This window comes from Haliaeetus albicilla, chromosome 7 (assembly GCF_947461875.1).
Source record: "Haliaeetus albicilla chromosome 7, bHalAlb1.1, whole genome shotgun sequence".
In the NCBI taxonomy this organism is placed as follows: Eukaryota; Metazoa; Chordata; class Aves; order Accipitriformes; family Accipitridae; genus Haliaeetus; species Haliaeetus albicilla.
In genome coordinates this window covers 25,913,203-25,929,328 of record NC_091489.1, presented here as the reverse complement: position 1 = coordinate 25,929,328, position 16,126 = coordinate 25,913,203, and the positions used below count along the sequence as shown (strand labels likewise).

Here is a 16,126-nt window from a genome sequence, read left to right as displayed (position 1 = left end):
GCCCTGGCAGCTGCTCTCCTGCTTACTAAGGTAAGCATCTTGCCTGGTGAAAGGCAGCTGTCAGGCTTCCACTCCGGCTTTTTGGAGCGCTTCCTTTTGGGCCTACCCAAAGACTGGACTATGTGTGGCTCATGACATCTGTGTTACTTCATACTCTGTCTCTGTCCCCTGTAAATAAGTGGCAAGGGGGGATGACAACATTGCCCTGTACCATACAGTAATGCGGAAAATCACAGTTCCTGCGCAGCCTGCACCAGAGAAGGTCGCCTGTGGGGGGCAGCTGCTGGCTCCCAGCTGCCCTCCTGGCGCTTTCCCCTGGGCTGTGTGTGCTGAATCACTCCCCGCTGCGCCGGGGGAGGTCTACAGCTTTTCCTCCCAGATGGTGCAGATGCAGACACCGCTTCCGCACCGCAGCAATCCTCCTCTTCCCCCGCCCATCAGCCCATCCAGGAGCGGTGGCGCGGTCCTCCGCCGAGACGGGAGGAGCGGGGGCTGCACTGCAGTAATTCGTCTCGCCGCCTGCACTGATGGTTCCCTCAGGGCGCCACCTCCCATCGCGGTGATAAACGCAGCTAGCGGTGAAGCGGTCCCGCGGGCGGCCGGGAGCTGGTGCTTTGAGGCGCTTTTCTCTCGTACCAACGCAGCCGCCTGCCGGCCCGCTCCCAGGGCGGGCTCACCGCCGGCGAGCCGCCCCCGAGGCGGGGCCCCCGGCCCGCCCTGAGGGCGGCGGGGCGGGCCAAGATGGCGGCCGGGGGCGGGCGGTACTTCTGCACGGCGGGCCGCGGGCTGGAGCCCTTCCTCGCGCGGGAGGTGCGGGCGCGGCTCGGCGCCACGGAGGTGAGCTGAGAGGGGAGCCGGCGACGGTGCCCCCCCCCCGGGGCCGGCGGGGAACGCGGCCTCGTTCGCTTCGCGCCCCGGAGCCGGGCGGCCGCGGCGTGGGCTGTGCCCGCCACCTGCGTGGGGCCCACGGGCCTGGTTTTGGTCTGGGTGTGGGTCGGAAGGGACCCCTAAGGACCGTCTGGTCCCGGCCCCGCCGTGGGCAGGGACATCTGCCGCTCGGTCAGGCCGTGTCCCCCCGCCACCCGCGGCGAGCCGAGGTGTGCGCCGCCCTCCTCCCGGCGAGCGGGCGTGAGGGGCTGCTGGAAGCGCTCGGCCAAAACGCCTTCCCGCTCCCGTTTGGTTTCTGTTTTTCCCCTGAGGTGGACTCCGTCTCAGGAAAGGTCTTCTTCAGCACAGAGGCGCAGCCGGGCGAGCTGAGGAAACTCAAGTCTGGAGAGCGACTCTTTTTGCTGCTTAAGAAACACACCCCGATTCCCGTTTCTAGAAATAAAGGTACGGCACTGACTCCTTCCCTCGGGTCATCCCCTCCGGTTTGGTCACGGGGGGGGGGCTGTGCACAAACGTGAAGGCCCAATTCAAGTCCTATTCATAAAGTTATTTTTTTTACTAGTAGCCGTAGTTCTAATTGACAATAATCAGTTCTGAAGAAACTTGCACCTAGGTGTGCTTTCAGTGCTTTTTTTTTTGTGCTGAAAATGCCTGTAAAATTGTTTTAAAAATATGCCTTACCTGCCTGTGTTCTGCTGGCACCATACATATATGTGTATGTATACTCCCCCCCGCGCTGAAAAATAACTCAAACCCACCCCACCCCCCGACACTGAACTACAGTTCTGGACCCCTTGTATGCATTTTAACAATGAGTCTTTTTCTTTTAGTCAAAGTGGACCCAGATATATATCCTGTGTCACTTAACTGTTCAGTACGCAGATTCTTGTAAATCTCAGCTACTTGGGTCACATTCTCTGTCAGTGTTGGAGTAAGAATTTGAAGTAAGGTGGATTGATATCTGCATGCTGGTGGGATTTTATTTGGGAGATCATAAATGGCCTTCAGCTTTGAGGATCAAATTTAACCATGATTCTAAAATTTAAAATGAGAACTAGAAGTAGTCTCCCCTGCCCCCACCTTGACCAGCTTCAAGGTTTCTAAGTGAACTGGCCTCTATATTCCTCGTGCCTCTCTTGTCATTGCTAGCTCAAGAAGACTACCCATGGGTGTAAGTTTAGGCGTGTGTCAGAGACTTTGCAAGATTGAAGGCAGGCTGATGGATAACAAGGAGAGATTTCTTTCATAAAATTGTGGCTTTTATTCTGAGCTGAATCAAACTGATTCATGTTTGTGTCTGTCTTTCAATCCTGGAAAGTGTCCCGCACCTCTTTATCCTGGACCAAGTGCTTTCTGGGGAGGATGGCATGGATAGCAGGCTGGTCCTCTGTCCCTGGGAGTGACTCTCAAAGGTGGTCTGGTTTTCTAGAGCTGCTGAGTTCCTCTGCAGAATTCAACCCTTGCATGATTTAATCTTGGTTCTGCAGAGCTTGTAATCAGAGGGTGCCTGGATCTCTGCTGGTGGGGTATGTGGGTGTTGAGAGCTCAGCTGTGCCTGTGATTGCTGCTGCTGCTGTGGTTCCTGGATTCACCCATGAATGAGATCTGAATACAGTCTCTGTTAACAGCTGTTCTCAATCCATAGGAAAATCAAACGCTGAGACTGAACTACCTAACCTGAAACTGCTTTTTCTTCCAGGGAAAGTGCTGCATGAGATTAAAAGCCTTGTCATTGAGGAGCCAAAGTATTGGCTGGATGTTATCTCTATTTGGAGAAACCTTCATGGGTGCGGGGGACAAAAAGATAATGTCTCTCAAGAAAACCCATCACCTCTCAAGAGAAAATCAGAAGAGGCAAACATTGCAACTAAAAGGCAAAAAATGGAACAAGTGAGAGGGACTATGTCTGAGGAATGTAAGGCGGAAGGCAGAGAGAGGTGTGTGGTACCAGAGAGAAAGAGTGATCAGGACTGCTGGACTGAAAGCAAGACTTCCTTAGAAGACCCTTCCAAAAGCAGTGGGGAGGAACCTATTGCAAATGAGCAGCTTAGCTTCAGTTTCAGAGTTTCTTGTCGTTGTAGTGGAGCAATTGCCAAAATACTTACTTCACAGGTATGCTAATGTGTCTATGTTTTAAAAGAGTTTAGCAAAGGTGAAGAGAGATGGTAGTTAATTTGTCATTTCAATTATGTGTTGCATGTTTTGGAATAACAAACTGATGAAAGCTTTTTCTGTATTTTTTCAAAAAAGCCCTTAACCTGCATTTACCTTAAACAAGTGGAAATACAAAGGCTGTTGTTAATTTCTGGGTGCTATTACCCTGAATATTTTTCAAATCAATGCCTTTTATTGAGGATAAGTAAAGGGAATAGGTTGAGGTGGCTGGGCTTCTGGAGTCTGAGGAGTGATCCGATAGTAGTTTACAGCTACTTAAAGGGCCATAAGAGCCACACTCCTCTCAATTGTGGCAGACAGTGTAAAAGAAGGTGCAAAACCAGAACTTTGCAGCTTCGGTGGTCTCTGGTTGGGTGTTGGGGAGAACTTGTTCCCCAGGAGGGTGGTGCAGCCCTGGGAGGCATCCTGGGGAATGGATCTTAGTCCTTGGGAGAGAGCGCTGGGGTAGAGACATCCAGTGGCCCTTTTTTCTGCTCCTCTTCCCATCTGTAATATCTTTCTACTGTGAGGAAACTAAAAAAATAAAACCTGTGTAGATGCAATTTATGTAGATTTCTCTTCCTTGAAGATAACAGTTGTTTAACTAGATATTTTTTTTCCTACTAAAGCTAGTACCTTGGGAAGATGGCATACATGAGCCTGCCAACAAGAATGTTTGCTTAAATTTGTGCTGTGTGTTTGAACTCTCATACTCTGAAGGTAGTCAGAGCTTTCTAGATGCCATAAAAGCATTAAAATTGTGAGTTGCAGTTATGGATTCACAGATTTTTCTCTTAGGTGATCTAGTTTATAGCCATCAGAAATATTTTGTGTGTGATATATAATTCTAAAATGATGACAACTTGTTTAGTAACTTGGGCAGGACTTAAACTTCAGCCTCCCACACTCCAGCTGAGTGATATTAGTTTTGTCCTATGGTGTGTTTGCTCTGCCCCTCGCTTGCTCTGCCCTCTTGTACCTCTTCTGGTCTTTGTACAAATTGTTCTCCTAGGGATAGAGAGAGAGACTCTTTCTTTTCCCAGGTATTTCTAAGGATTGTGCAGTCAAGGCTGTGATCTGTAGTTTTGTTAGATCTGTTATTTTTACTGCCCATGACTGTTTTTCCCCCTTGCAGGAGATTGGAAGAGCTGTTGGCATAGCGCTCATGAAGCAGTGTGGGTGGCGAGCTGATCTGCGGGATGCTGATCTAGAGGTAGTGGTGCTTGTCTGCCAGATGGTCTGTTGCTTCTTCCAGATTTGCCCCCAATTATAATTTGTTTTGTTCAATGCTCCCTATGCACTTAAGGACCATGGCCTCTCTCTGTTTGTCTTTCTGCTGCTGAATTTAACTAGAAATCATCTGGTAGCACTAAGCAAAGCTTTTTAGTAGCCACTGTGTATGTGCCTTGAAATAAATACCAGAATGGCCAGCATGGGCCTGTACATTAGGCAAAGGATCCATACAGGCGATGTCTCAGGATCTGGCACACTTACAAACCGCTGGACTCTGTGTTAAAAGTGGAGATCACCTGTGCCATTGGGCAGCTAGCTTAGCCTCTGTAGGTGAAGAGAGCAAGCAGCAAGGTCACGTTCTCAAGGAACTCGAGAGTGCTGTTTCTGAAAGAGCCTCCTCCTAGACTCTGTCCCTGACAAGCAGCTTGCTTAAGACACCATCTGTGGTGCAAGCTGCCTGGAGACCTTGGAAAGGAGTCATTGCTCTTCACAAGCTGTTTCTCCATTCCTGTGCTTGGCATATGGAAGCTGCTCTCAGCACTGATGCTGGGAGGTCTGAGGCCTTCTCTAAAAGCTCTGAGTTCATCTACTGGCTCTGGTTTTCCCAGGGCTATGCATTAAATATGGCTTTGTTGAGCCTCAACTGGGGCTCTCGTTCTTGTCCACATTTTTGCTCTGAAACCATTCAAGTGCTGAGGACTGTGATACAGCAAAAGCATCGTGTTTCTCTTTGGGCTTCCTGGGGACGGACTGCAGTCATGCAAGACCTGTTGGGGAGCTCAGTCATCTTCTGGGATGCTTCTGTGGAATAGAAGGACAATTTCTTTGAGCTGCCTGTATTTCTGGAAGAATTGCCCATATTTGCCTTCCATCTGAAATGCCCCTTAGTGGCACTTGTGGGGTTTTTGTGGTTTTGGTTTTTTTTGTTTTTTTTTTTTAAAGGAGGGGGGTATGTGAATAGCTGAGTGCTAGTATACAGTGAATAATCTTCTCCTGCTTAGAGTAAATGGTATTATAATTAAAAATATCCATTCAGTGTTACAAAAATCAGTTCCATTAAAGATTCAAGTGCTTGCTGATGGATTCCTGGCTGGCAAAATTCCTCTCCCAGCTTGCTTAAATGTTAAATCCCCTTTAAAGTAGCATTCAGATTATCTAGTGTGATTTCTTCAAATTAATCATAAATGTCTAAAGTGTGTATTTTTGTTCTTAAAAACTAGGATCAGAAGTTCATAGAAACATTTTCTGTGTCTGGTTTAAATGAGTTAAAGCTATTATTGTGTCAGGTTGAGAGTTTCTAACGTAATTTTTTTTCCTCTTTCAGATCTTTATACATCTTAATGACATTCATTCTGTGGTAGGGATTCCTCTTTTCAGGTAGGCATTCTCCTCACCAGATTTGTCTTGGTAGTATCAGAACAGGCATAATTTCTAAATAGTCTTGCTGTCCACTGTGAGTATTTATCTTCTGGTTTAATATTCACTGGACTGTCGCGTTAGTCTTGTGGTTTGTCTGGAGCTTATCTGAGCATGTAGGTCAGACTTTGCAGTGAGTTATGGATAAAAGCAGACTATGGTTTCTGTCTGTCTGTCTGCAGATCTGTCCAGTTCATTTGTTCTTTCATATTACATGCGCTTTTCTGGGTGGTTGTACCATTATCTTAGATTGATTTTTTTGCTGCCTGCAGACTTCCATTGGCAAACAGAGAGTATATTAAAACAGCAGGACTGCGGTCAACAATTGCATGGGCCATGGCATCTCTGGCTGAAATCAGTGTAAGTGAATGTTCATGGCAAAGGTGTAGAGTCCTGAATGAAGGGGGGGTTGCTGCTCGTTAGAGCTGGAGCTGGAAGCTTTGAAGAGGTGTGTTGATTTTAATGCTCCATCCTCTAATGCATGTGGGCAGGGTTTGCCTTAGCTGTGATCAGAGTGTGCTGTCACCTGCTGTTCAACCAGATATCTGCTGTAATCCCAGGTTCTTCTCAGGAGAGGTGCTATTGCTTGTATGAATATGTATGTCTAAATGGCAAGATTTTTTCACTGTCCAGGCGTCAAATCTTGCTTGGGATTGTTCTCCCAAGGAAAAACTGAAGCAAGTGTGATCTTTTCTATGGATTAATTTGGTACCAATATCCATCTGCAGTCCACTCAGTTTTTTTTCCTAAATGTCACCTCAAGGCTGGATGCATTGATGCATTGTCTTTAGTGAAACTATTAATACTTTTTACTATCTTGTCTTACAAGCAAATTTGACCTGGCAAACCAGTGATTATTGTTACCTACACTGGATTCAGTGGGAATATGTAGGTGATCTGTACATCCCCGAGGAAGCTTTGTTCTGGGAGAGGAGTCTGTCTTGCTTGCAATGCAATAACCCCTTTATTTTTGTAGGCAGGTGCCTTTGTGCTGGATCCTATGTGTGGGCTAGGAACGATACTGCTGGAAGCTGCCAAAGAGTGGCCCGTGAGTATCACACTGGCAACAGGCAGGACCTTTGCAAGATGGCTTGTAGTTGCATCAAAAAAAATCTGTACCACAGTTACACCAAAGTCCATTACTGGAAAGCTGGAACCAAACTGGTTTTTCTAGGCAGTTGTTAAAAGTATTTTAGTACAAACCTTCCTCCACAGGAATGTGAAACCAAGTCCTACATACTTGTGTAGGCAGGTGCTGCAAGTCCTTTATTTATACTGCAGGATTTGTGTGAGGCAACCATGGACTTCTAAAACTGCCTCGGATTGTCCTGGGATCAGACATGTCAATGTGATGGTACAGTCAGTTGTCAGTATTAGAGACAGCATGGCTGTTTGTAGCTGGCTGGGGTCTTGCTGTTAGGATATAGCCTCAGTATTTCTGTAAGTTACAAGTGTCTTGAGCAGACCAGAACATGAAAAGGAGTGAAGACAGCACAGACTTCCCCCATTCCTCTGTCCTCTGGGTCCATGTGTAGCTCTGTGTAATGGTAGGAGATATCCCAGCAAGGGGTTTGTCTTCGAAGAGCTGTGCGACAAGGCAGTTCTGAGAAGGGTTTATAAAATAAATACACCTGGTTGTCAACAAAATTACTTTTCTCTTTTTCTCTGAACAGGAAGCCTGTTACTGGGGTGCTGATATAAGTGATTCACAGTTAGAGGGTGCAGATGTGAATATTAGGACTGCAGGCTTGATGGACAAGATTGAGTTACTTAAAGCTTCTGTGAAAGGTATGTCTGTAGGCTTTCCAAGGAGACGTGTTTGACATTTTTTGTGGTTCTGGGATTATACAGGTAAAGTAGGTTCTCTTGAGATGATGTGTAGTGGAGCCAACTCTCAACAAATAGCTGAGTAGTGACTCTGTAGTGCTAGTGAATAGATAATTATCTGTTCTCCCCTCCCCACCCCTTGCCCCCAGGAACTTTGGCAAGAATAAACTCAGCAGAAGACAATGAAAATAATTGTCAGACATGGGCAGTAGTCCTAATGATGAATTTGTGAATACCACAAGGAGTACATACTATGTGAGAGTTCTTTGTGTCTTATGAGAACAGAGCAAGGACAAATCCAGATAAAATGTGGCTTGTAAATTAAATTTATCAGATAAGTAATGGTGGGGACTCATTAAGCTCAGCTGAATTGTTGATGTTTTGCAGTAGGAGTGTTTTAAGTGACGATGCCTTTCTCCTGGAAGAGGGAATCTGTGGAGACAGTAATAATTTTATGGCCTTATTCTGGACCTCAAAGCCTGAGTCCTTTATGAAATTCATGACAGATAAAAGCTGGCTGTTTTTCCCCGTGCATGGGTGATGAAGTATGCATATTTTTTTACCCTGCGATACTTATTTCTTACCAGAATGATAAGAAATATTATTTGTCTTTTCATAAGAATATATATGGCTTTATTTCTTACTTAAAAGCTGTGATTGGGCTTGGCTTCTAGGATGACAGAAGGTACTTTGATGTCAGGCTTTTCTAATACTGAACAAGTAATTGACGTCTTTGTCACTGGTCAGAAGCTGTTATTTCTGCATGTCTTGAGAAGGACTGTAGGTAACTTGTCCTTCCATTTGTGGATAAAATTGTTAAAAAATTGTTGTGCTGCAAGTGTTGATCCGAGGATGGTCCAAGAAACATCTCCAGCCAGTTCTGGAAAGGCTGGCATAGAATCACAGCAGGGTTTAGGTGAGAAGGGACTGCTGGAGGTCTTTAGTCCTGTCATCTGCTGGGAGCGCGGCTAACCCCAAAACTGGGTCAGGTGCTCAGGGCCTTGTCCAGTCGAGTTTTTAGCATCCTTGAGCGATGGAGAACCCACAGTATTGTCCTTTCACATGCTGGCTACGCTCTGGCCAGCACAGACTGGTATGTGGCCAGCCTCCACCACAAGGGTGCAGTGCTGTATCATGGTCAAGAGAACCGACTATTCCCAGGATACAAAAACTCTGGGGAGATACTTCAAAGACACTAGCTCCGACAGAATCCAAGTGATTCTGGCTGTAACCAGATTCTTGGGGGGAGAAAAGGGGGATGGAGAGGAATTTAACATGGTTCCTTGCCATTCATATGTGTGCATCTGAACATCTGCACGAAGTGAAGTGCTTGCAAGCTTACCTCTTCTTTTGCATTTTGCTTGTAAAGATGTACTGTGTGTTGATAAGCAGTAGTTGGTTTGGAACCATGCAGTTCCCTGTTTGGAAAGTCTCGCTGTCGGGGCAAACATATCACCATTAACAGGGAATCTGCAAGCTAAACCACGTTTTCATGTATTTGTCTCTTCCTAGTCTGCATTGGGTTGGTAGCTTTGTAGTGCCATTTGTGAGGTTAAGTACAGAAAGACCTATGAATCTGGATACATGACCCACGAAAAAGCTGTTAGGCTTTTGTTAGTTTTGTAAGGTGAATGGGGGCATAGCTCCTGTTTGTTTTTCACGTAGTCAGTTGTAAAGACATGCCTTTATTCTGCAGCATTGCCGTTGCCTTCGGAAAGCTTTGATGCTGTGATTTCAGATATTCCATTTGGGAAGAAGTTCAAGATCACAAAAGACATACAGCTCCTACCGGATATTCTCCAGGAAATGGAGAGGTACGTGTGGTCTTTGACATGCTTGGGGTTTGATGTAAATGCCCTGATGGTTTGCGATCATAAGTCAGCTTCAGGTTTGCTTTATTCCAAACAGTCTCCAGCTCTGCAGTCTGGTCCTGTGCAGGCTGTGAAAGTCTGAGTCCTTTACTTGTCCCTTAAAGGCTGTTGTGGCTTGTCTTGCAAGCTGTGGAAGTGCGGATGGCAGCACAAGCTGACAAGGAATGAGCTTGTTGTGTGAGCCACACTCACAAATGTTCTTTACAAGGCAGAACGGAGAAAGAGGAGAGGATGCACTAGACAAACTTAAAGCATGGCCAGGCAAATCAAGCAAAAATCCCTTCTCAGTTGAGGTCTGCTTGTATAAAATCCTGGGCTTTCCTTCTGGGTTCACAACCAAACTTTTACCAGCCTGCATGGGCAGAAAGGATCTCAGACCAGAAAATGGTGATATGCGTTTTCCTTTCTGTTAGCGTATACTGGCATATCCAGCTAGCCACCTGGTCTGCTTTTAGATGCCTCCTTTCATCTCTCACCCTGTCATTTTGTGGCAGAGTTGAGCCGAGCTAATAGCAGGCTGCTTCTAACGGGCAATTCAAACCATCTGCCCCTTTATTTATTTTCTTGGCTGAAAACAAGCCCTTTCTGTAGGATTGGTCTTCAGTGGGTGTTGATCTTGCTCACCTACTGCAGGAATGTGGTGGGAAGATGGTGAAAAAGGTGAGGTAGCTCCATAGAATGGCATGGCAATCTTATGTCAGCTTGCACTGAGCATCCCTCCCTTTGGCCATGCTTGTCTTCTGATCTCATTTGCTCTGTTGGGCCGTCCTAAGCAAAGTATTTCCTGGCAAAGGGACCGTTACCATGAGAGCCCCACCAGTAAGACTGTTCAATCCACTTACTGTGAACAAAGCCAGGATAGTCATTTTTTCCCCCTCTTTCAAAGTGTAATGTTTGCTCATGTACTAAGAAAAATGGATTACAAACAATGGTTAATTTTCCTAGGCTTCCTGAGTTTGAAAGCCATTAAGGATTACTGGAACATGGAAAGGACGGACCTTTTAAAGTTTCTGAAGGGAAAGGCCAGCTTCAGAATTGCCTTACCAGCCTGAAAAGCTCTTGCTGCACTGTGAAGCTGTTCCTTTGCAGACTGGTGGAGGCTCGTGCGACCCAAAAAACAGGGTTTGAAGGCAATAGTGCCCTCAATCCTTGGAGAATACTAAGAGTGAAAAAGCCGAGTCCATCTTCCCTGCTAACCCAATGGAAAGAACTCCTGAGGTCAGAAATGTTTGGGAGTCAGGACAGGGCCCAGTTCTCCCATTTAGGAAGAATTATGAAAATAGGGAATTTAAATTCCATTTGGAGACATAGCTTACTGAGTTGACCCATGACCCTAATGTGCTTAGGTGCTTTATTGAATGCAGCTGGCATCTGAAGTGTCAGCAGTGTTGAGTTCTGCACAGACAAACTGATGCTAGGCAGAATGAACACCTAACCTTTATTTTTCCTGCAATTGCCAGAGTACTTCGTGTTGGAGGCACTACTGTATTGTTGCTGAGCCAAGATCTCCATAAGTGCATGGATGGCATTACCAAGCGTGCTGAAAATGACTCTCCTAATGTCATTTCTGATGGCACAAGTGAAACCACCACTGCAAAAGCCCTGAATGTTGATGGGAATTCATCCTCCTTGGTGAACGGTGTTGAAGAATCCTTTCTCAGCAGCAGACAGACACGTTTTGGGTCTCTGGTGCCAGATGGTGTCTATGGAGTTAGTCTTGGCAAGACAGATGCTTTCATATACAAGTACAGGAAGATCTCTTCTGCTGGGAATCAGTAGCTTTCTTGCACTGGACCAAAATGAACTTGAATCCTGATATGCTTGAAAAGCAGCATGGCAGTGATCCGGTGGAACGCTGCTGATCCACACCCTGTGCCATTTGTTAGCTTGCCTCGCTTTTTTGGATGTCCTAAAGCGTTGCTTTTCTCTCATTGGTTTTTAGGAGAGGTGGAAGATGCCTACTAGTGTTTCAGATGTTTTTACTGTAAAATATTGTCATAAGACAGAGTCATCAAATCCTTGTTTAGGCAAAGCCTCTTGGTATCAGGGGGAGTTTCTTTGGAAGAGAAAGTCTTTATGTGCAAAAACAAATGTGGTAATATTAAATGTAAATGGGTTTTTGCCTTCAGCAGTATTTTTTAGGAAGCACATCTTGCCTGAAGAAGTCTCCAGCTCTTTTTGAGGGCTGGATGTATGCTTTACCTTGCAGTCTTATATTTTATTTTAAAGCTCATTTCTGATGAGTTTGAAATGTCGCTATTGAGATCTCTTGGAGTGGAAAATAAAACTATTTTCTGTATTAATTCTTTGCAGTGTTTGCATGTGTCTAATGGGTATGCTTTAGCTTTTTTAGGGTGAAGAGACTTATTTCTATCAAAAATAATGCTTTTCCTCACTTGGTAAGGTTACTCCAAGGGCACAGTGTGAAAGATGGAAAAACCTGCCAAGTGGATGAACAATTAGAAGTGACTTTTGTCGGCAAAGAAGCATATGGAAAAATTCTGAAGAGATAGAGGTCTTAGCGGTTTTTTTAATCTATACAAAAGGTATTTGTGCAGGGGGAATAGTCTAATTCAAGGCTTTCCCATTGCTGCTGAGCTGACAGGGAAGTATTTTTATAGAGAATGACTGCAGATTGTTTTCAGATGCTATTTTGGACAAGCATTTGCAACTTGGCAATCAGGGATGGGCTCATGCACTGTGCTCCTCTGCCATGATTGGTATGGAGATAACAATTAGTAGTGTGTCTGAGTTTGGGCTTTTTTTTTTGCTTTTCTCTTTTTCTTTTTTTGAAGTTGGTTGTGTGTAGCCTGTTGTAATCATTACTTTATCTGTGTGCTTTCCATGGCAGAGTCTCTACTCTGGAGATCTTAGAATTTGAACTAAGAGCCCATGTGCTGACTGAAGAGAGAGACTTGCCTACAGAGACTTGAAGGGAAATGAGGATATGAGTCAGACTGAAACAGTCCTGCTGTTTAGCTGGTACCTGGAAATGTGCTAGTGCACTGCAAGTATGGATTTTTGGCTTAAAACAGTATTTTTTGTAATTATCTGCCCTCCCACCCAAGTTCAGCTTTCAAAGAGGCCTTGGAGAAGATGATAATGAATACATCACAAGAAAGGTAATGGGTAACTTGTTCATGCCATTAGCTTTCTATCAAATATGCACAGTCAACAACGTGCCTCTTCTAACTAGCACCAGTGCAAGTTTGTTGTAGGAGATTAAGTGTTATCTGGATTACTTAGTTCTTAATGTGTCCTGGGGACATAAATACTGGACATACATAACACTGTTTTCAGTAAGGGTCTGAAAGAGAGATGATGTTTAACTTTTAAAATTTTTTTTTAGTTGTCATGATTTAACCCCAGCCAGCAACTAAGCACCACGCAGCCACTCACTCACTCCCCCCCATCCAGTGGGATGGGGGAGAAAATAGGGAAAAAGAAGTAAAACTCCTGGGTTGAGATAAGAACGGTTTAATAGAACAGAAAAGAAGAAACTAATAATGACAATGATAACACTAATAAAATGACAACAGTAGTAATAAAAGGATTGGAATGTACAAATGATGCGCAGGGCAATTGCTCACCACCTGCCGACTGACACCCAGCCAGTCCTTGAGCGGCGATTCCCCGCCCCCCCTTCCCAGTTCCTAAACTAGATGGGACGTCACATGGTATGGAATACACTGTTGGCCAGTTTGGGTCAGGTGCCCTGGTTGTGTCCTGTGCCAACTTCTTGTGCCCTGGGCTGGGCATGAGAAGCTGAAAAATCCTTGACTCTAGTCTAAACACTACTGAGCAACAGCTGAAAACATCAGTGTTATCAACATTCTTCACATACTGAACTCAAAACAAAGCACTGTACCAGCTACTAGGAAGACAGTTAACTCTATCCCAGCTGAAACCAGGACAGTATCCACCCCTTATTCTATACCATTGACGTCATGCTCAGTTCCCATACCTTTAGTTACATCCTGATCAATCATCACCACCTTTCCATCCCTTTGAGACATATGAACAATGAGATATATATATATATATATATGTATACACACACAGAGATATCATTCCTTTAGTTCATGGGTTATGTTCATAAAACGTTTGTTGAGTTCATTTAGTTTCCGACTCTGGGCTCCATCTGTCATACCAGTCTGTCTGGGCAGGAGGGATGGTGCAAAGTCCTCTCAGTCAGTAGAGCAGAATTGGGCTTCAGTGCGGTGTGACGACCAGATGACATTTGATGCAGCAGGAGGATGGTGTGCACTGTTGGATTGTTGCATGCTGGAGTCAGTTCTGGTTCCATCACTACTGCGCTTTGCTCAGCTTTATCACAGTTCTTTCTTGCTTGATCTAAGTGATTCTTACTATAGTACTATGGATATAGCATATAACAATTATAGTAATGATAACATACAGTAGCAGGGTTATATAGCAACTAATATCATACAGTTTAATTCTGGCTATTTTCACCTAAAATCAAATCCCCTTGAGGCACACATTGGACTTCTCCATCTTTTTGCATCACCCACCAAGCGCACCCAGGCCCTTGAGCAAAAGCAATCCCACGAATGGGTTTACCTTTGCCTGAGGCAGGAGTAACCCAGACTGTTTTCCCTAACATGTTTTTCATGTGCACTACAGGGACTTTATTCCCTTCTACAGTATGTAAAAATTCTGACTGGGCAGGGCCACTCCGATTGGCAGATCCTCTGGTGTTGACTAACCAGGTGGCTTTTGCTAAATGTGTATCCCAATGTTTGAAAGTTCCACCCCCTATTGCTTTCAATGTAGTCTTTAACAGTCCATTGTATCGCTCAATTTTCCCAGAGGCTGGTGCATGATAGGGGATATGATACACCCACTCAGTGCCATGCTCTTTGGCCCAGGTGTCTATGAGGTTGTTTCGGAAATGAGTCCCATTGTCTGACTCAATTCTTTCTGGGGTGCCATGTCACCACAAGACCTGCTTCTCAAGGCCCAGGATAGTGTTCCGGGCAGTGGCATGGGGTACAGAATATGTTTCCAGCCATCCGGTGGTTGCTTCCACCATTGTAAGCACATAGCGCTTGCCTTGGTGAGTTTGTGGGAGTGTGATCTAGTCAATCTGCCAGGCTTCCCCAAATTTATAGTTCAGCCATCGCCCTCCATACCACAGGGGCTTTAACCGCTTGGCTTGCTTAATTGCAGCACATGTTTCACATTCATGGATAACCTGCGCGATAGTGTCCATGGTCAGGTCCAACCCTCGATCTCGAGCCCATCTATATGTTGCATCTCTTCCCTGATGGCCTGAAGTATCATGGGCCCATCGAGCCATAAATAGCTCACCCTTATGTTGCCAGTCCAGGTCCACCTGAGCCACTTCAATCTTGGCAGCATGATCCACCTGTTGGTTGTTTCGATGTTCTTCAGTGGCCCGACCCTTGGGCACGTGAGCATCTACATGATGTACTTTTACAACCAGATTCTCTAGCCGGGACGCAATATCTTGTCACAGTGTGGCAGCCCAAATGGGTTTACCTCTGCGCTGCCAGTTGCTCTGCTTCCATTGCTGTAACCACCCCCACAGGGCATTTGCCACCATCCATGAGTCCGTATAGAGCACTGGCCACTTTTCTCTTTCAGCAATATCTAATGCTAGCTGGATGACTTTCACCTCTGCAAACTGACTCGATTCACCTTCTCCTTCAGCAGTTTCTGCAACTTGTCGTGTAGGACTCCATACAGCAGCTTTCCACCTTCGATGCTTTCCCACAATGTGACAGGACCCATCAGTGAACAGGGCATATTGCCTCTCATTTTCTGGCAGTTTATTATACAGCGGGGCTTCTTCAGCACGTGCCACCTCCTCCTCTGGCGACATTCCAAAATCTTTGCCTTCTGGCCAGTCCGTGATCAATTCTAAAATTCCTGGGCGACTGGGGTTTCCTATGCGAGCCCGTTGTGTGATCAGTGCGATCCACTTACTCCACGTGGCATCAGTCGCGTGATGTGTAGAGGAGACCCTCCCTTTGAACATCCAGCCCAGCACTGGCAGTCGGGGTGCTAAGAGGAGCTGTGTCTCAGTACCAACCACTTCTGAGGCAGCTCGAACTCCTTCATATGCTGCCAATATCTCTTTTTCAGTTGGAGTACAGTGAGCCTCGGATCCTCGATATCCTTGACTCCAAAACCCCAAGGGTTGTCCTTGGGTCTCTCCAGGTGCTTTCTGCCAGAGGCTCCAGGTAGGGCCATTCTCCCCAGCTGCAGTATAGAGCACATTTTTAACATCTTGTCCTGTCCGGACTGGTCCAAGGGCTACGGCATGAACAATCTCCCGTTTAATTTGTTCAAAGGCTTGTTGTTGTTCAGGGCCCCATTTAAAATCATTCTTCTTCCGGGTCACTTGATAGAGAGGGCTTACAATCAAACTGTAATTTGGAATATGCATTCTCCAAAACCCCACGACACCTAAGAAGGCCTGTGTGTCCTTTTTATTAGTCGGGGAAGACATAGCTGCTATTTTATTAATCACGACCATTGGGATCTGATGACGTCCATCTTGCCATTTTATTCCCAAAAACTGGATCTCCTGTGCAGGTCCCTTGACCTTACTTTCTTTTATGGCAAAACCGGCTTTCAGAAGGATTTGGATTATTTTCTTCCCTTTCTCAAAGACTTCTTCTGCCGTGTTGCCCCGTACGATGATGTCATCAATGTATTGCAGGTGTTCCGGAGCTTCACCTTTTTCCAGT

At 45.6% G+C, this 16,126-nt stretch overlaps 1 protein-coding gene across 1 annotated transcript; it reads left to right on the top strand.

Annotated features, from left to right (window-relative positions):
- Positions 1–205: 205 nt before the first annotated feature.
- On the top strand, positions 206–11,692 carry LOC104310725 (THUMP domain-containing protein 2). The gene is given in 11 exon segments (XM_069787407.1): positions 206–676; positions 679–837; positions 1,200–1,332; positions 2,588–3,000; positions 4,178–4,255; positions 5,600–5,652; positions 5,964–6,051; positions 6,668–6,739; positions 7,365–7,479; positions 9,215–9,332; positions 10,850–11,692. Coding segments are annotated over 11 exon segments (2,004 nt in total). The 5' UTR covers positions 206–220; the 3' UTR covers positions 11,169–11,692.
- The last annotated feature ends 4,434 nt before the right edge of the window (positions 11,693–16,126 follow it).